The sequence below is a fragment of the Phaethon aethereus genome (assembly GCF_964289735.1).
Source record: "Phaethon aethereus genome assembly, chromosome: 6".
NCBI lineage: Eukaryota > Metazoa > Chordata > Aves > Phaethontiformes > Phaethontidae > Phaethon > Phaethon aethereus.
The window spans coordinates 10,779,502-10,798,365 of record NC_138580.1 but is presented as its reverse complement, the minus strand read 5'-3'; the positions used below and the strand labels follow the sequence as shown (position 1 = coordinate 10,798,365).

The following is an 18,864-nucleotide window of genomic DNA, read 5'->3' as shown; positions in this document are numbered from 1 at the left end:
GTAATTCATCTCTTGAGTGATTTATGGCCTGAGTCTGAAAGCCCTCTTGAATCCATTGATTCCAGTGGGATTTCCTAAGGCAGCAAAATACAAGGTCATTGCAGAGCCATGCTCCGTCATGGTGTTGATACTCTGATGGTGTGGAATCAGCACCTTCACAGTGCCACTTATTTGTTAGAGTTTGTACAAAACATCACAAACTGGATCAAGAATAAATGCAATTTGTGTACTACTTTCTTATTCACATGGCATACTTATTTAACAGCTCCGAAAGTCCTCTCTGGCCTTCCTCACTGTGGCAGCTGGGTGACTTGGGAGGAGTTTTGGGTGGCAATTCTTCTTCACTCTGGAACTTGTACTGTTAAAATTCATTTAGCTTCAACAAAGGAGAGTAACGAGCTTTTATTGTCCCTGTGAAGTAGTTTTAACCTAGGACTCAAAAGACAAAGACTGCTGTTGAATAGCAATGTTTGTTTAGCGCTTTAACATTTAAATCCTTCTCCATTTGGATGTGTCTTTCCTTTTGAACTGGAGGCACAAGTTCCTCTATTTGTCTGTGAAACTCTTTTTTTCATCTCGCACTGAATCCCCAGAAAATCCTCAAATATTTTTGCAAATCTCAAAGATATTAAGGCGTTAGCCCCCCTTCCTCCCCATCTAGACCTTTGAAGGCTGGTGTGACTAGAATGATTTTGGAGTTATAGCTCAGAGTCTGAATAAAAAACGAAGGGAAGCATTTTGCAATACTGTAGCCAGTACAATAACTAATTACTTATAGATTTTAGGTCACATTTGAAAAAGACAAATACTGAAATAAATGGATAATCGTTTGGAGCTATCACTAACAGTTTGTTTAAATACTTTGGGATAAATTCAGCTCTGCGTCACAGCAGAGCAGCTGCGGCATCGGTGCACGCTCCAGCTTCGTACCAATGCCAGTGAGCGACAAACTGGCACCTTTGCTGGGATCAGAAACTCTGGTAGCTCCAGCTTGCGTGCTCCACTGGATGGTTGGTGGGGACTTTGCTGGACCATGCCGGTGGGAAGAGAGGTAACCATGAAAAACATGACCAGTTCTGACACCAAGTGAGACAGAAAAAAAGTATCTGAGGGTTTTGAGGCCAGATGTTGCCTTCCACCACAATATTTAGCAGAAAAAAGCGAAGAAATGTATCAGCAGATTTGTGGTGACATCATCTCACTCCACAAACAACAGACTTCAGAAGAGAGGGGTGAAAATACATTATGTGATGAGTTTAATCTTTAGGTATGGTCAGCATGTGTATTAAAATTTTCACCTGTAGATAATATGAGCAGAGAAGTCATTCCTTTCTTACAGTTGCCATTTAATGTGGTGGCTTTAATGTACTTTAAAGAACAACAACCCTCAGACAGAACACCTTCGCTTGTGAGCCAAATGAAATTGCCATTTTTACATTTGCGACTGGAATCATCGATAATTTTGCTAGGGTGAGGTGTGTTATGGGTGCGTTCAGCGTAAGCTTCAAGCCTTAGAAACCTGGACAGCTGGCTTTCAGTTAGCAAACATCTTGTTCTGCAGCACCTCTGTGTGCCTGGGTGGTGCTTCAGATTGCGGGTGACTTCTGTCGCGACTGTGAAAATCGCATGCAGCCTCTCATCAGTCACCACTCGCAACCAGCAGCCTTCTCCATGTCATTTTTTTGTGGTTTGACAGTAACACCAATATCGAGACATGGCAATGATTAGATAAATACTCTTTATTTATTAACACACATTCTCAGCAGGATCCTCCGTGATCTAAAGCTCTGGGGCTGGGAAATTTGCACCTTGCTCCAGAGCTGAGCTTTCCAGATCTGAGTGTCTATGGAAGAGGTGTTGGCTGGGGCCACGTGTGTCCACACCTGGGGATGGGAAACCAGCAGCCTGGCTGCCTGCCTGTGCGGTAGGCTGGGGGGGGTGGCACGTGTCTCCTCCCTTCCCAAGGGACACCAGATGGGAAACTTCACTTCAGCTGCTTCCCTGAGCATTTTGGTAAATCCTTCCAGCCACAGCATGTATCCCACACTCTCTGGCTGCTCCCCATTCCTTCACAGTTGACAGAAAGCTCAGTTTTCTTCTCAAAAGGAGAGAAGTCCCAGCTTGGTGCCAGACAGCCTCTATGAAATGTTAATCTCCTTGGAAAAGCAGGGGGAACAGTGCCAGATATGTTGGAAATTATATTTTAGGGCTCTGGAGAAGATCTATGTCCTTAAGGGTCTTGCTAACTTACCTCAGAAACACAGGTGAATCAGTGAGATGGGGAGATAAACTGCCCGAACCCCCCAATTCTCCCCACCCCAAATCTCTTCAGGTCACGAGGAGTGGTCAGGGACAGGGAGGGGAGCATCTGGAAATAACAGCATTCCTAAGGGGAAGTATTCCTTTTTAATTAATTGTATCCCTTTTATCCATGACAGTGTAATTACATTTTGCTTAACTAGATCTTTTTAATTGGTGCTAGAAGTGAATTACAAGCAAAGCTGTACAATTCCTTATTAGCTATTACAGTTAGCTATTGTAGGACAGTGTAGGATGGTTGGTTGGGAGACTTAAAAGCTGGGGCCAAATAGCACGGAGCTGGGTGTTTGGGGAGGGAGGTGGCGTGGCATGCCAGTCAGCCACTACATGGCAGCCCATTTTTGTAGATGCCCGAGGGCCTGGTGCTGGGTTTCAGGCTCCAAGTGCCACTGCTGTGACTTGTGTCCTGCCCTCACAGTGGTGAGGCTGGGGGTGAGCCGTGTGGCTGCCCCTCCCTCTGCCATTCTGCCAATATCCGGGGTTTTCCCTTAAAAAGAGTGTTTCTAGCTATTAAGAGTAGAGAGAAAAACCTGTAAAACTGTCCTGACTGCCTGGCAGTCTCCCATAAACCAGCAGGCACAAGAATCTGAATCGCAAAAGTGTTTTCCCCTCTTATTTTTCAAAATCCCTTCCTGGGAGGACCTGTTGACCACAGCTGGAGTTACCAAAGACTGGGAAACCACCACAGCCTGCCTCACCCTCCCAGGCCGAGCGCCTTGCTCTCGGGTTTCGGCTCTCGCTGCGTGTGCTATCAGTCCACTGACCAGAATCAACCACGTTTGTGTCGTGACACAGGTGGGGCATCACGGGGACCCTCCGGATGCATCATGGGGACCTTCCAGCCGCCACCGAGTGATGGTTTTCCGTGGGAGAAGGCAGCAGGAAAGAGGGATGCGCTGTTTGATCCGCAGGGTCGGGCAGCCCCCCATCCTATCTTACCCCACGCCACCCCACCCCACCCCACCCCACCCGGCCGATCCGCGCGGCTCAGCGGGGCTCCCGGCGCGGCGGCCGCGGAGCGGGTGGCGGCCCTTGAGCTCCCCTTAGTGTCGGGAAGGAGCATTGTTAAAAAATACACGCCACCCGTGGAGATGGCTGTGGGGAGGCCCCTGTAGTCCCGCGCTGGCTCATCCCGCAGGTCCCTTCGCGGCGGTGGCACCCCCGTTAGCTGCACGGCCCTCTCTGGGGAACCTTTATGTGACGCAAGAAGTGACATCATGATAATTGGGGCCTGGCTATCCCCATGCTAGTTTTTTTCAGTGTTTCTGAAATAAGTCAGGGTGGGGTTTTTTTGCTTTTTGGAATTAAATAATACTGAAACACAGCATTGCAGTGAGTATGGTAATTTGTATCAGCTGAGGAGCTGCCACAGATACCTGTCATTTGAATTAAAAGTGTGGAATTTAGTGTGAACTTCTGAATTTGTTAAAGCTGGACTTTGAAATTTTATTTCTGGCACTTGGATTCCTGGCCCTCGCAGGAAAGGAGCCTGCAGCCTAGTGGTCTCACAGCCTCCACAACACCTTCAGCTGATCGACCTCTTATGGGAGCTGGGAAGAATTTCTTCCTGCTGCAACGACCACATTAGTGACTTCTTTCTGGTTTCACCTCAGTTTGGACAGAAGAAGATCAGATGTAAATTATGCTGCCACCACCTAGCATCCTCTGCTGTTTATTCACAGCTGGGCAGTGCTTCTCCAGGAAGATCTGTTGGGACTGGCATAGTCAGGGAGTGCGAAATCACGGGCACCACTACCTGGCCACGGTGGGCCCCTCCAACGGATGCTATTTCTTGCACATGGAACACCCTGGGCTCGGCTCTTCCCTTGCAGCTCAGACATGCTCTGCTTTAACAGGCAGAAACAGTTGGGTTTCTAGCTCCTGTGTGAGCTTTGTGCCCGCAGACCTCCTCCCAGCTGGCTGGGCTTCCCTCTCCAGACGGGGCACGCAGAGTGGTTTTATGAAGGCAACATTTGTTTTCATGCCACGCTCTGGTTTTGCCAGAACAGTTATATTAACACAGGTCCTGGGCCTGAGCTCATTTCCCTTCCCAGACCAGAATGAACTGTACTGGTGTGGGCACTTCTGTACTGGCTCCTGCATCCCCACTGAATGGAAGGGGCTACGCCAAATGCTGACGGGCAGCTGCGTGTTTTGGGCTGTTCCGCTTTAGCAGTGGCATTCCCTGGCCCTGCAGCCATGTGCCTGCCTGACCCACCTCGAGCCCTTCCCCGGGGCTCTGCTGCAGCAGGGCCGTGGTGCCGCTGAGGTTAAACACAGGGCGTTTCCTCCATCACCTCCTTCCTCCTTTAGCCCCTGCAAGGTAAATGCCATCTTGTGTACTTGGCAGTGAACTCTTCAGTGTCGGCATGAGCTCTCCTGGGCTGCTAGGAAATCCCTCTGACTCCAGATTTTGCAGATTTTACATCTGCACCGCACGGTGAAGGAGCGGCAGGGGAGCGGGGCAAGCACATCGCGCTCTGGTTTCTGGCCACGCTGCTGGACGGTAGCTTGGGTTCAACCTGTTCCTGCTGTGCTCAGGAGCAGACAGGCTGGGCCATGGCATGCTTTTCCCTGGGCATTCAGATCCAGCCCCCGGTGTCCTGACCTTAATCCTGGCACAGCTGCTGTTTTCTGGATGCCCATTCTCCAAAAAAGAGATTTATGGGGATTTAAGTCCAGCCACAGGGTTGCCACAGGGGACATAGTGACATTCCCTTCGGTGGCAGTTTTGCCTGATGAAAAAAACTCAGCATTTATCCTGAAAAATGGCGAGGAACATACTCGGTTAGCGAGAAAATGAGAGTGTAAGCGTCACCTGTTGATATATCAAGACATGAATATAGCTTGTAAATCCTTTATTTCCTAACCATGGAAATGCTTTATTTACATACTGCCACACAAAAAAAAGATGAAGGAAACCTGTGCAGGCTCAGCACTGTCTCTGGAAGCCCTGCGGAAAGCTGTGTTAGCCCAAGTGCCGGTGCTCAGCATGCTGTTATGCTGGTGGGGCTCCCTACCACAACAGAAAACTTCTGTCTCTTCTTGTGCAGATGAGACCCTGACTGTCTCCACCAGCTCTGACATAGTTGTCATTCATCAAATTTCCCCCATGGTTTATGGCAGATGTACTTTGCCTCCTCTAAACCAGAACCAGGAATGGTAAGCAGCTCTCTTCATCTTCCTGCTGTCGAAGGCATCAGAGTGGATACTGGGAAACTCTTGGCATTTTCCACAGTTCTTTCTTGAGATCCCGTAACAAACATTTCCTCTGGTTCAAAATGGTGATGAACTTTGTTGCAGACTGCACTATGAGACCCTGCACACTGCTGGGTCTTCTCACTCGCACTGGCCCCGGATGCCCCATCGCCTGTTGCTCTTAGCAGCACTGCTTGTTTTTTCCAATTTATGTCTGGATTTCTAAGCACTAAAAATGAGTTTCAAAGCTGTGTAGACAAATGCAATTATAACTCATGTTAAGACAGAGTTGTGGGGTAGCTAACATGTATTTCTGACATTTTAAATAATATGTCTGCAAGCAGGTTGTTGCGATGTGCCCAGCTACATGGACACAGACTGCTTGTCACCTGCTGAATGCCCAGTGCTGGTGGAAAAGAGGAAGACTTAGGTCTTAAGAAAGGGAAGCCTTTCAGTTATTATCTCAGACACATGTAAGATTTTCAGGTACGGTAGAAGCCTTTGGTTTAAAGTCTGTGTTTTCACTCTGGAAGTTTAATTAGCTAATACCTCCCCATTATTGCTTTTGTTAGTCATACCTTTGCTTTACTGGAGTATCTAATTTCTAGAGGCTTGACACGCTTAGCTTTATACATCAGATAAGGTACGGGGACAGGGTAGGAAACACTGACAGAGAAGGCAGGGGACTTGGCCAAGGTCAAAAACAAAGTCTGTGCTAAACCAGAATAGTGCGGCACCTAGATCCCAGGCACTTATTTTTGCACTTTAACCTGTGATCAGCATTGTTTCTGGAGAATATTTATATTTGAATGCCAGAGAGATCATATGGTGATTTCTGAGCATCTCCTGTCTTGGGTGTATGCACTTCACTGGGGGTTTTAGGCTCAGATTCACAACTGTACTGTGGTGAAGATGGACTAGCCAGCTCAGCTGCAGTAACTGCCCATTTCTGCACACTTATCCTATTCTCCCTTACTACACTAAGACAAAGTGGACCATCTCTCCTCCCCTGTGGACCTAGAGGTCACACACGTGTGAGCTACTGCAGATGACCTGATGTCAGGTACCTGGAAAATCTGTGAACTGGCTCATGTGCCTGATCTCTGGTTGTTTCCTGACAGCTGGGACAGTTCAGGTTACCTGTGGGTCTTGCAACCATTGTTGATTTATGGAAAATTCAACTTTCTCTGTCAATATTTTTATGACCTGGTAAGGAGACTATAAGCACAGCCTGACAAATTTGGGTTTGCATTATGAACAAGAGCCCCATCGAGGGAGGGGAGGGCAGCGGCTCCCAGGGTAGCCTCTGTGTCCCATCAAATGCACTCCAACCCAGCGTCCTCGTTGTGGGAGCAGTTGTTCACACCCCAGTCGGGCTTTGGACAGTCGAAAATTGAACGTTCATTCCCCCTGCAATTCACGTCATCAAGCCAAATTTGTCCAGTGCCTTTGGAAGATGAATTAAACAAACAAACAAAAAACTGTTGGACAAAAGAAAGAGGAATATGCATTTTTTTCTAAAGAGACCCCTGTGGATAGCAGGTGGGTATTGGGTTGCGTGGTTGGCTTGCTGGAAATCAAGCCTTTGGGCACAGTTCAAGCAGCACTTGACATGCAGCTCCCTCATCCTGAGGGGAATGAGCTGCCCTCTTGGGGAGCCTCTTTGCTCTCCTGCTGCTTGTGTAGTGGACCTTGCTATGGTGCTTTCTGGGTGTGCATAACCTCCCGTGCCAGGCCTGGGGAGGTGGAAGACTGTTGTGGACTCACCTGCTGTTGCTGTGAAGGCTGAGACCGCACGGTTGTATCCCAGCATTCGGCAGACCACAGTGGCATCTTGGACGCTCCAGCCATCATCACATATTGTTCCCCAGGACCCTTGATGAAAGATTTCCACGCGGCCTCTCCTGCCCCCTTCCGCGATTCGTACAAAATTATTGAAGTTTCCTGACAGTTCAGAGGAGAAGAAAATAACTCTACTGGTCATACGGGCACGAGGAAAAAAACACATTGAAAGATGGAAGCAGTGACCACCCAAACTGGATGAATGCTCCCATCCCCACAGCTGTAGCCAAAGTGGGACCAGAAGTTACTGGTAGGTCAAATCTGAACAAATCAGGGTCCTCTCCTGGGTCTGGAGACACCAGGCTGCAGCGTAGCGCACAGACCCCTCGGTTCTGGTAGCTGTGCTGCGGCTTGACCAGTGTGCATAGGGGACACATTAGTCCTGATCTCAGATAGCTTTGATGCCAGAAGGCAAGTGAGAGAAGAAGAAATGAAAGTCCAGTACCTTCTCCCTTTTCACCTTTGCTCCCTTTTGTTCCTGGGGAACCTGTGCCAAATTTAAAAAACAAATATTTGACAGCTGTTTGGAAGAAAATGCAGTTATTAACTTTTTCTGAATAATTGGGTGAGTCAGAGATATGAGGGCTCCATGTCCTTATGGAATGGACCCCATGAAGTGACTAAAGATATGTAAAAGAAATGTGGCAAGAAAAGTAGGGTAACATATAGCAAAGTCTTCCTAATATGTGACTCGAGAAAAGGGCCCCTTGCAAAATCCCATTCACTCACTTGTGGTAAATGTATCTTATTCCTAGTACTACCTGTAAAATGACATCTCTGACAGCCTTTGGGCTCTCCAGAGCAGCATGGTATCTCCCAGAGTACTTGCAGGAAGATCTACATCATGGGGTTTGCTCTCCAGGTGCTGCCACGGGACAACAGAACACTCCCAACAGTCCTCCACATTTCTGTGTAGCATCCTGGTCTTGAGAGCAGGGGTGTTTGAAAAAACCCAGAGAGCTCTTCCCCCAAAAGCTACTTCCACAAAGCACACATTGCTGTCTCCTTCTGGGCACCAGGGTATGACACCCACTGAGAGGGTAGTCCCTAACCTGGGGTCACCCCGGTTACACGTCTCCCCTCCTCCAGAGGCAAGGTTCCAGAAGAGGAGTGCATGGAGGAGCCCCACATGGGCTCTAGTTTATTTTATTTCTGAGGACTCTCATACTGTTCTGTGTGAGCAATTAAAACAAAAAGGACATGGAACACTGGTTGCGTCCCATGGCCTTTTGTAACTACTGTTTTGAGGGTTTTTTTTACTACAGGTCTTAGGGTTTTTGGAAGCATTCTGTGACTGGAAGGAAGGAGGTAAGGATGGGGAGTATCTGTACTGTTGGCCCTTTTGAACTGGCTATTTTTGTGTCCTACAATTAGAAAGACGTAGTTAAATAGCCCTGGTGTTTCTGATTCTGTGTTCCTGACTGCCACATTTACGTGGGATTTGTCCCAGTGGCATGGTATGTTGCAAGATGTCTCTGTGCAAATCAAAGAGGAATGTGGATTATTTCAGTTTTCTGGGATTTGAGAAAGTCTAATTCATCTGTTTACTTGTGTGCCTTTTAGCACATCTCCTAAGGTGTAAATGTGACACTCTGCACATCCATCTTCTGGGAAGACTGATCTGTCTGTTGAGTTCCTCCAAATAAGCTCTGTAAACATCCCCCAGAGCAGCTTGAGCCAGTCCCAAAACTCAAATCCCAAGCTCAGATGCACCATTAGCTCCACAGACCCCATGGCAAACAGCCTTACCAGAGGATCCATGGTCTCCCTTGGCGCCTTTTACTCCCGGTTCTCCTTTTGGACCACTACTGCCATAATCACCCTTGCTTCCTTTTTGACCAGTTAGGCCTGGAATGCCTGAATGAAAAGCAAGAAAGTCTCTGCCTTTGTCCCTTCCCAAGGAAAAAGTGTGACAAGCATTCCCCATTGACGCAGAGAAGTGGAACGTGTCACTTAAAGTGCTTTGCATCATCAGAGTAAGTCACGCTGTTGAACAAGGGCTTACCTGGCAGGCCCTGGTCTCCCTTTGTTCCCTTTTGCCCTGGAGGACCCGAGATCGTCAAAAAAAACAAACAAAAATTTACAAGACAGATATTTATACATTTTTAAAAGCTTATGCAAACTAGTATTTTTGATAGATTTCAACTTGTGTAGTTTATCTGTCTACACCATAGGCATCTATTTCTGAAGTGGGTGTCTGATTTCCCATTATATTCAGTGCAGACCTCATCAATAAAGAAAATACAGGCAGTGGAGAATCATCTTTTCCTGAAGTAGACCAACTTCTGATCATTTATCTCATATCCTAAACTCCACTGATGGGATAGAGACCCTCCCTCCAGGTGGGTCTTCACTGACTGTATAGGGAGCCTAGACACGTACATTTAGGTGTATCAGACATATATAAGCACATGATGTTGGGCCAGGTGACTCCTATCCCTACTATCCAGGTATCAATGAATGCAGAAGGGTGCAGCACTTTGGCCTTTGTCACCTCCTGATGGAGAGGAGAGGTTGTGTGCACTATATAAATTCAGGATTAAAAAGGTTGATTCAGGAGAAATACATCAGAACAGGCTTGTACTGCAGAACATCACGCTATCGTTTGGGTGTCTGGAACAGAGAGACGGGCTTCTTCAGATGGAAGGTTAAAGAAAAGGTCTAGGCTATGTGCTTCAAGTTGGCCCCTGAAGATACCTCTTCCTGCAATGCTGCAGAGGAGGCCAGGACAGATGCTTGCTAGTGAATACCCTTCCCCATCATATTTACAGCCAGTAAAATTTGTCTTTAGCTCCAGGGTAGGGAGGTTGTTGTTTGGTTCATCTTAAAGTGCTGTTTTGTTTTGTGCATTTTCTATTTATACAAAAATGCAGACAACATCACCTCCTCATTCATGTTACAGATGGTTGAAACAACCCATCCAGTGAGTAGCTACCTGCCCCGCTCCCGGCAGTCTGGAAGACTGGGATGTGTTTGGGCTCCAAAAGCAGGACTCAACAAATCTCCTCCTTGCTGTTGGAGATCCCTTTCCAGTGTGTGCATGATGTGTGTTGTTGACCCCAGACCTGTTTTATTCTCCTTTACCTGTTACTCCTCTGTCTCCCTTTTCACCTTTGAGTCCTGCAATGCCTGGTATTCCTAAAATTAAGAACAAATCAGTAAGGTTGAAGCTATCACAAAAGCAAGGCCAGAATAGGAGGTCAGTCACTAAAACCTGTATGTTTGAGTAGTATTGTACCTGGACTACCGCTGGACCCGTGGTCCCCCTTCTCCCCTTTCTGACCAGGTTTGCCTTCGAGGCCAGGCATTCCCATGGGTCCACGTTGTCCGGCCAAGCCTTGAGGTTGAGCAAAAACAGCACATGTGAAATGCAAAACAACATATGAAGGAGAAAAAAACCCGGCTCAATCATCAGCCCCTGCACTGTGCAGATTGAGTTGACCCTATGAAGACAAAACAAATGCTGGGTCTCTCTAAATTGCAGTCCTCCCTTGGCAGGGCTAATCTCAGCGGTGCAGTGAGTGATGGCCTGGAGTGAAAGGCTGTATGGATCCAGGTCCTTGCAGACTGTCAGCCTTGAGAGGCACAAGTGCTATCCTAAAGGAGCAGCCAATTTCTGCCCTTGTGTGTGCACATCTGCCAGGAAGGACATGACCCTCCATGGTACAGGACATTTCTTTCCCTCTCATTCTCCTGCACAGAGAGTGGGGTCCAGATGAGACAGCCAAGGCTGTGGGATGGGTTTGCATAACATTGACTTGGTTTCTTTATCTAATCATCATCTTCTCTTACCCTTGCTGGGATCTAGCCTGGCTGCAGTTTTCTTGTCATGAAGCACCATCTAAAAGAGATCGGTCTCATATCTCTAAAAGAAACTGCACCTTCTGTACTACTCACCTGCCTCTCCTTTCTGCCCAGGATGTCCAGGCTCCCCCATGCTACCTGTAAAAACATCCTAGCATCAGTGCTAACGAGGCTTAACCAAACACTTCAGCTAGGGCAGCCCTCCATCACGCCATGCATGTGCTGATGGTGGACTGCACTGTGTCCTCTGCACTTACCATTGAAACCGGGCAGTCCTGGGACTCCCTGCTGTCCCTGAGGACCCATGGGTCCATGGGGCCCGGGGTCTCCCTTCTTGCCCATTTCGCCTTTCAGTCCTTGGACACCTACCAAACAGCACAGCACATGTGTGTGAATGAAACAAAACAAACAAATTTGTTGTCTCCGCAGCCAGTGGAACACCTCTGTGGCAGGGCTTGGCCTCACACCCACAATTACCATTATAGCATTCCCGTAAAGCTGTAGAAGGACAGGGCTGGATGGCACCTCACAAGTCTTTCTGAACCACCTCTGACTCTACCAGACTGTCTGGCCAAATGTTTGTCTGACCTGCTCTTAAAGACTTGCACTGGTGCCATGACACCTCCTCAATCTATTCCCCAAATTATCCCTACCACTAGAAGGTTTTCTCCTCTAATTAAATATCCCTTATTGCAGCCTGAACCCTTCCCTTCTCCTAGCCACAGCGGAGACGGAGGACAACATATCCCACTCCTGTGCTTCCAGGGAATTGCCACATCAACCTTTAGCCTTCTCTTTTCTGAAGAGGTGATCAGCATGCTCCAAAAGAGCTGAGTTACTTGAAAGTGCCTCATTTAAAGAATGACATCTTCTTCATATTTTGGCTCCAGAATTATCCCAAAGTCCTCTCCTTTCGGTATTCCTCTGATGGAAGATCTGAGGAAGCTCTAATCAACCTGTCCAACTGTCCTCCCTGGTCTGCACCACACACATCTGCTTCCTTTTGCTGTCCTGCTCTTGTACCCTTTCCTCTCTGGGTGCAGCCCTCGAAAGACCACTGAATAACAGCTATCCAGGAGATGCCCCCTAATGCACGTTACATGGGAGAAACATGGTGGATAACTCTTCTACTTAAGGTGTATGAAAGTCAGGTCTTAAAGTTTTCAGAAATAGATTTTGCTAAAGTGAAGACTAACATCCACATGCTTGTGCGTATAAATTCTATTGTATTATTTTATGCCATGAAAATCCTACTGCAAACATCACTGCTTTAAACTGGGATAGGCTGATAATTGAATACCTGTGGCTTTCATTAGACAAAGGTCGCTCTATAAAGAGACTTCCATGATGCAGAGTCAACATTTTGTATGTCCTCTTCCCCCAGCCCTCCTCTGGGAGCTTCACTGGAGCATGACATAAAATTAAATCCCTTCAGATCAGTTCCCCCATTGACTGGCAAGCTGGATTTTTATGAAATATCTGACCGATGAAGACTTATTCTGGTGTTTTAAGTAGAATGAGCTTAAAGAGGAATACATGGGAGAATCTTAAAAATGTTGAGATAGTGAAGAAGTCTTACCTGCAAGCCCCATCTCTCCTTTTTCTCCTCTCACTCCTGGTTCACCACTTGGGCCAGCAGGACCAGGATCTCCTTTGCTCCCCTTTGCTCCCTGCAGTCCATGTAAGCCTGCAAGGACAACACCACTTTTCTGACTCTTCATCGGGTGTCGCGTCCACTGAACATCAGCAGCAGGCCATGCAGCTCAGCTCCAGGCATGAGGCAAACTCTGCTCTCTGTGTACTTGAGAATGGTACTGAGGGCAGTGAGGAATTGGACCACTATGACTGGTGCATGTTGACTTTTAAAATAAGAATTTTTCCACCTAAGTTTTACTTTTGTTAACATTAGCTTTACATAGGCTTACTTCCTTCAACTCCAATGACATTCCTACTGACTTACACCTTGACTGAGGACAAGATTGCCCATAAAATCATCCATAAAGCCACTTTATGTTCATTCACAGAGATAATTCAGGTGTCACAAAAGCCTTACCTTGGACTCCTCGGTCTCCCTTTGTCCCCGGTGGTCCCTGTAGCCCTGAGATGTAAAATACATATATCAGCTGACACATGTCATCTATCCCCAGTAATGGCTGAGAAGAAGAGATGAATTTTTTAATCATCCTTTGTGGCTGCGTCTTCAGTCACCACTGAGGCCTATCTTCAGCTGGCAGGGACCAGCACAACCGCTGAAGCAAAGTCTATGGAGCTTGGCTGAGTGCATGGCTGGGCAGGGGCCAGCTGTCCTCCAGCCAAGCCCAGCTTGTGGGGACCTTTGGGGAGATCTTTCCTAAAAATGCACTGAACTATTGGGCTCTGTTGTATAGTAACGGTGCTTGGCGGGAGGTGCTGTTTCAATGTTGTGAGTACAGCCAGGAAGATATGAAAACATGCTTTTTTAAAAATGTATTAGTTTTTTTCTTCAGAAAAGCTCATCAGTGTAGCCAAGAACTAGGGATGGATGAGATACAGACCTAACCTAACAAGGGGTGCATCTTAGATCATCATTATAGGATCACAGAAACTCTGGTTTCTCTGGACATCGCCTAGTCCAACCTTTGCTTGAAGCGGAGCCAACATTAGATCAGGACTTGCTGCATCCTCACAGTCGGAGACATTTATCTCCTGCAGCGGGTGTAGTTCTACCCAAAACACCCAGATACACAGGGCAGCAGCTTGTGCATAGCTGTGGAGGGGAGCATTTGCACCCAGCTCATTCCTGAGTCTGGGCGGTCGTTTCCCCAGGGACAAGGGTGGGCAAGGTCCCGAATCTGTCACTGTTTGTTACATGCACTGTTCTGCTGGGGCCCTAGAGAGCAGGGACTGGGGAGGTCTTCTTGAGTTGTCCTGGAGTGAGTTGGGCAGCAGGACTTGCTACGTCTGGGGCAGAAAGCCCAGCTGTCTGCTGGTTGTGGGATGCACATAAGACCATTCACTGGTCCTCTCTTGTCTCACATGGGGATTTGGGATGCTTATTGCATATAACAACCAGGTACAGTTCCTCCATCATCCCTGAGCTTTTCTGGTGGGGTAGCAGTGGGGAGGCAGAGCCAAAATGCTCCTCCATGGTGGTCACTGACCTCTACAGGAGCACTAGGGCAAGTCGAAGCTCCTGGAGGATCGGTCAAATGGTGCAGCAGGTCTCCTCATGACCAGGGCACTGGATGTCTGTATGCACATTGGGTAGGATTTGGGTCTAGAGACTGAAATCCCAAATCCTCACTTCAGGTCTCTTAGGGGAAAAAAAGTGAGAAAGAGGAAAAGTGGAAAAGTTGCTTACGGCTCTTTTACCAACATACCTGGTGGACCAGGATCTCCTTTGCGTCCAGGAGGCCCTGAAATAAATATTTAATGGATATTTTTCAGTAATCATCACTCAGTGAGGGACATAGCAGTATGGGGTTGATAGGCTTGAGGTCTGGGATGAAGACAGCACCTTTTTGGAGGGCACCCAGAGCCCAAGTCTGCAAGTTATGGGCGGGGAGAGCAGCCCCAAGCCGTGTGTGCAGCTTCTGAGGGATCGGAGAGGGCTGCATGGGGCTGTGCCCCAGCTTCTCCAGATGTGTCCAGCTCCCCAGCCAGGGCATCTGGAGCCAGTGTCTAACCTGGGCACTGGGGCATCACTAAATGACAGGAAGACCAAATCTTGCCCTAGTTATTTGTTCATCTGAACTAGGTTTTTGGCCCCACTTTGCCAGTGGTGCAGAAGAACCAGTTCTCCCCACTGTACAACCATCATGGAGAAATGGAGCCATACCTGCAAGCTGGGTGATGTTGTTCATCATCGTCATAAGGTTTGCATTGCTGCTTTTAATTATGGTGATTTCCTCTTCTACTCTTCTCCTCCAGTTTTCTTCACGTCCCATGTGCTTCTCTGTAGAGTTTCTCTCCAAAAGCAGTTTGTTGGTGAAGGAGCTTTCCCAAATCCCTTCTGTATAGGAGGTACTTTGTTCTTGACATTTCAAGATCTCTCTCTGCATCTTAAACACTGAGGAAACAAAAGGCCCATGCAGTGGATATTCCCTGCCCAATCTGGCTGGGAAATGCCTGTTCAGTAGAGCAGCTCCTCGCCACCCATGGAGGACACCTGGGGTTAAACACCACCACCATTTGACCCGGGGAGGTGGCTTTCATGTGCTGGTCCTTGCTGCAGCCAGGAGTGCAGCCAGAAGTGCTTTTGCAAATGCAAAAAACATATAAGGGGTGGAGGGGAGGGTGGTTTTCTGCTTTGACTTGTGGTGTGCAGAGGAGCGTCTGTGCTCCCTCAGAGGTTTCCTACCTGTGTGCTCATCCCCGCTGGCCCGCACCCCCGAGAGCGCCCAGCAAAGCTGTCTTTTGACGCCAAGCCCGCCGTCAGGTTGCAGCATTACCTTTGTACGCCAGCAGCGCCTGGCCGGCCGTCAGCAGCAGCAGGTAGACACCAAGGGCTGCCCGAGCACAACATGTGGATGGCTTGCTTTGGCTTCGAGGCTCTAAAAACCAACAGAAGTAGGGTAGACACCCTCTCACATCTCTCCAGCTTCAAATTCTGGTCCTTTCCAGCCATTTCAGGCTTGGCCACAATAAATTAGCAGTGCTTTCCCGCGACGGGGAGCAGCAAGGTCCCTCTGCGAGAGTGCCGGGTCCTGCAGGCAAGGCAGGCTGCCTTCCTCTGACCCGGGCTTTGCACTGCCATTCTCTTGGACGTCTTTTCCTTAGCCAGTTTAACCCGCTCACTTCCATCAAGACTTAATCCAGCCTATAACAGTATGCATATGGTAGTTCTCCCCTCTCTGCATCAGTAAACTCCCTGTTTCCATCGCTTTCAGGTGTCCCAGGCTGCCATTCAAAGAGGGTTGCTCAAAGCACATGCCCTCTCCATCCAGAGCACTGCACACAGGCGGTTCCAACAGTGAGGCATGCATGCATCGAAACAAATGAAAAATCAATAATAAACTGAACTGCAGAACAAATGAAAAAAAGTCGTAACATTTAAAACAAATTGTCACCAGCAAGTGTAAAAGAAATGAACTGCTTTGTCAAATTTTGGCCTTTAGGGAGAAAAAAGCGTTTCAGAAACATTAATAACTACTTCAGAAATTCAGTGAGTTACCCTTAATTGAGTTTTTTTCAAAGTAATGTAATCAGGAGTTTAAAGTCTTAGCTTTAAAAGAGTACAATGATTTAATTAGTTTTACAATGTAAGAGTTTAGTCAGCAATGAAGTATTTATATTCAGTGAAAAATTCATAAACTTACATTTTTTTATTGGATCTGGTGATTTCAGTACCTTAACTATGAATACATGAAAGTTTTACTCAATTTAGGCATTTTCTAAAACAGGAAAAAACCTGATATTTTTCTGATGCTCAGCATCAGCTTTGGGCTAGAAAGGACACTTTCACATACTTCTTTTTTTAAACAGTCAATTAATTTAGTAGCAAAATCACTGTAAAAAACATTTAATATGCAGTATAAATACAATATTTCATTTTTACGTGCTGCTTTCTTCATAGACCAGATAAAATCCATATAAGTCCATTTAATAAAAGAAAACCTTACCACTTATCTGAAAGGTTGTAGTAGCAGCGGAGGCAAACCCAATCTTGTCTGAAATACTGTAAGTGTTCATATCACTTGAATTTCCATCTTCCCCGTATCTGTCTTCAATTTTCATGACAAATTTCTTGTGGCTAACCTAAAGCCTTGTCAGATTATGGACAATAAAGAACTGAAGGGAATTCCTATCTTCCTCCTGATTTGATATGCTCTCCGATATGCTTTTCCTATCTATCTGCTCAGTTTTTATAGACTTGTGAGAACTCTGATGTGGTAATTTGAACAGTTCCTCAAAATATCCCACAGCTAAGATGTTCGGCTGCTCTTGTGTGCTCATTTGGGGACACGGTGTCCACAGAGCTTTGTACAGGGTCGTGCAAGAGGTTCAACCCTGAGTTATTCAACATCTCTGCAATTTAGCGGGGTTGGGCATGAGGTGGCCATTTTGCTCCCAACACAAGTAAACCTCCTCACATAGCCAAGAAGATCCCAGGTTCAACATTAGCTCAGACATCCATCCCCTGGGAGGGGAGATGGAGCACTGCATGGCAGTGAAACACACGTTAACTTGCACCAAGATGACAGCTTAGTGATGGTGCATGATTGCAGTGCAGGGAAGGAAAGGATCAGGAGCAGTTGTAGAGACAAGTGAATGATGGTGAGGTGGGGGATGCTGGAGCCCAGTTGGGTTTGGGATGTAATGAAGAAGAGACACTTGCAACCTCTTTGCTGAGACTCTCTCCAGCCTCTGCTTTCTCCCTGACCCATTTTCCCATGAACACAACTCCTATCACCTCACCACTTCTTTGCTCACGTTCTGTAAAACCCACCCCTGCAGACCTCACTGTGGCATTTGGCATTTTGGCATCTCCATTTCTGCTGGGGTTGATTTGGATTTTGCAAAGTGAAGCGACTCACCCAAACCTGTGCGTGAGAGCCGTCGGTAGGCACCAGGAAGAACCCTCGGCACCCATTCTGCCACCGCCACGTGCTGCCCTCTTCGAGGTGCAGGGCAGTCCCCATCAGATGGTCTTCTCCTGGGCTGCAGGTCTGTGCTCATCTGTGGGGCTGCTGGGTCCTCGCGGCTTTGCGTGGCCATGGAAGAAAGTGCGGTGTAAGCTTCAGGTAGACGTGAGATGGAAATCCACACCCCGATGGCCCTGTGCAGAATGAAGCTCATTGTTCTGCACTTGATTATAGATCTCTTAAAGGCTTAAACCAAAAATATGTGGGGATTTTTAAATCTACTCTGCGTTCTCCTTTCAAACGTGCTTGTGCAGCTGTGAGGGAGGCACCAGCAGGGAGGAAGAGGAGTCCTCTGTTATCACATATTCTGCCACACACTGTGTGGGAATTGGGATAATTTGCTTCATTGTGAAGGTCTCAGATACCCCCTTTGAATTAGGATGGCTCAAGAGGTTACCACCGACCAGCTGAGCCATAGTAACTACCTCTGCATCCTCTCCCTTCATGGCATCGCCTCCCCACTGGGGTAAGGGCTCGTATCCAGCCCATTTCTAATGGTTTGGGTGGCTCAGCTGACCACTCTGCACAAGCCTGAAACCATCTACTCTTGCTGGGCCAGGTAATGAGCTGGGCATGACTGCGCTTGTGTTGCCAAGTGGATGTTTATAGGGCTGGTTGTGATTCAGGTGCAGGCAGAGAGCAGATTTACAGCAGAGAGGCTTTTAACAACACTTCTAGGCAAATCCGTTTTACTTGAAAGGTATTAAAAAGAAGCTGGCAGCTGTAGTTTTCAAAAGCCCTTCTAAAAGGCAAAAGGTGCAGTGAGATCTTTGTGTCTTCCTTCCCTGAGAAAGGAGTTCAGGGTTATGTTTTCCCACCTCTCGTGGTCATGCCATTCTCAATGGCCGAGGTGACATGGGTGCAAAAGCAGGGGTAGAGACCCTTGATTTTGACGGTCCTGATCTGCACTGCTTCAGGGCTAAAAGTCCAACTCTCCACTTGGGTATTTTGGGAAGATCAATAACAAAGGCAGGATCCCACCCAACTTTGCCCACCAGCTGCAGTTGCCTATCCAGAAGACCAGACTTAATTCTCCCCTTACTTCTAGTTGACGTAGTCCCGAGTAGCTCTGCGTGCT

General features: G+C 47.5%; 1 protein-coding gene across 1 annotated transcript; it reads right to left on the bottom strand.

The window, feature by feature from the left end:
- Window positions 1–6,833: 6,833 nt before the first annotated feature.
- On the bottom strand, window positions 6,834–17,859 carry MARCO (macrophage receptor with collagenous structure; the record flags this gene model as incomplete). The annotated part of the gene is made up of 15 exons (XM_082001167.1): window positions 6,834–6,964; window positions 7,285–7,461; window positions 7,805–7,846; window positions 9,109–9,216; window positions 9,365–9,400; window positions 10,444–10,497; window positions 10,598–10,696; window positions 11,257–11,297; window positions 11,417–11,528; window positions 12,743–12,850; window positions 13,217–13,261; window positions 14,523–14,558; window positions 14,981–15,211; window positions 15,594–15,695; window positions 17,679–17,859. 15 exons carry the CDS (start codon window positions 17,857–17,859, stop codon window positions 6,834–6,836), a joined length of 1,503 nt encoding a protein of 500 aa, XP_081857293.1.
- Window positions 17,860–18,864: the final 1,005 nt, after the last annotated feature.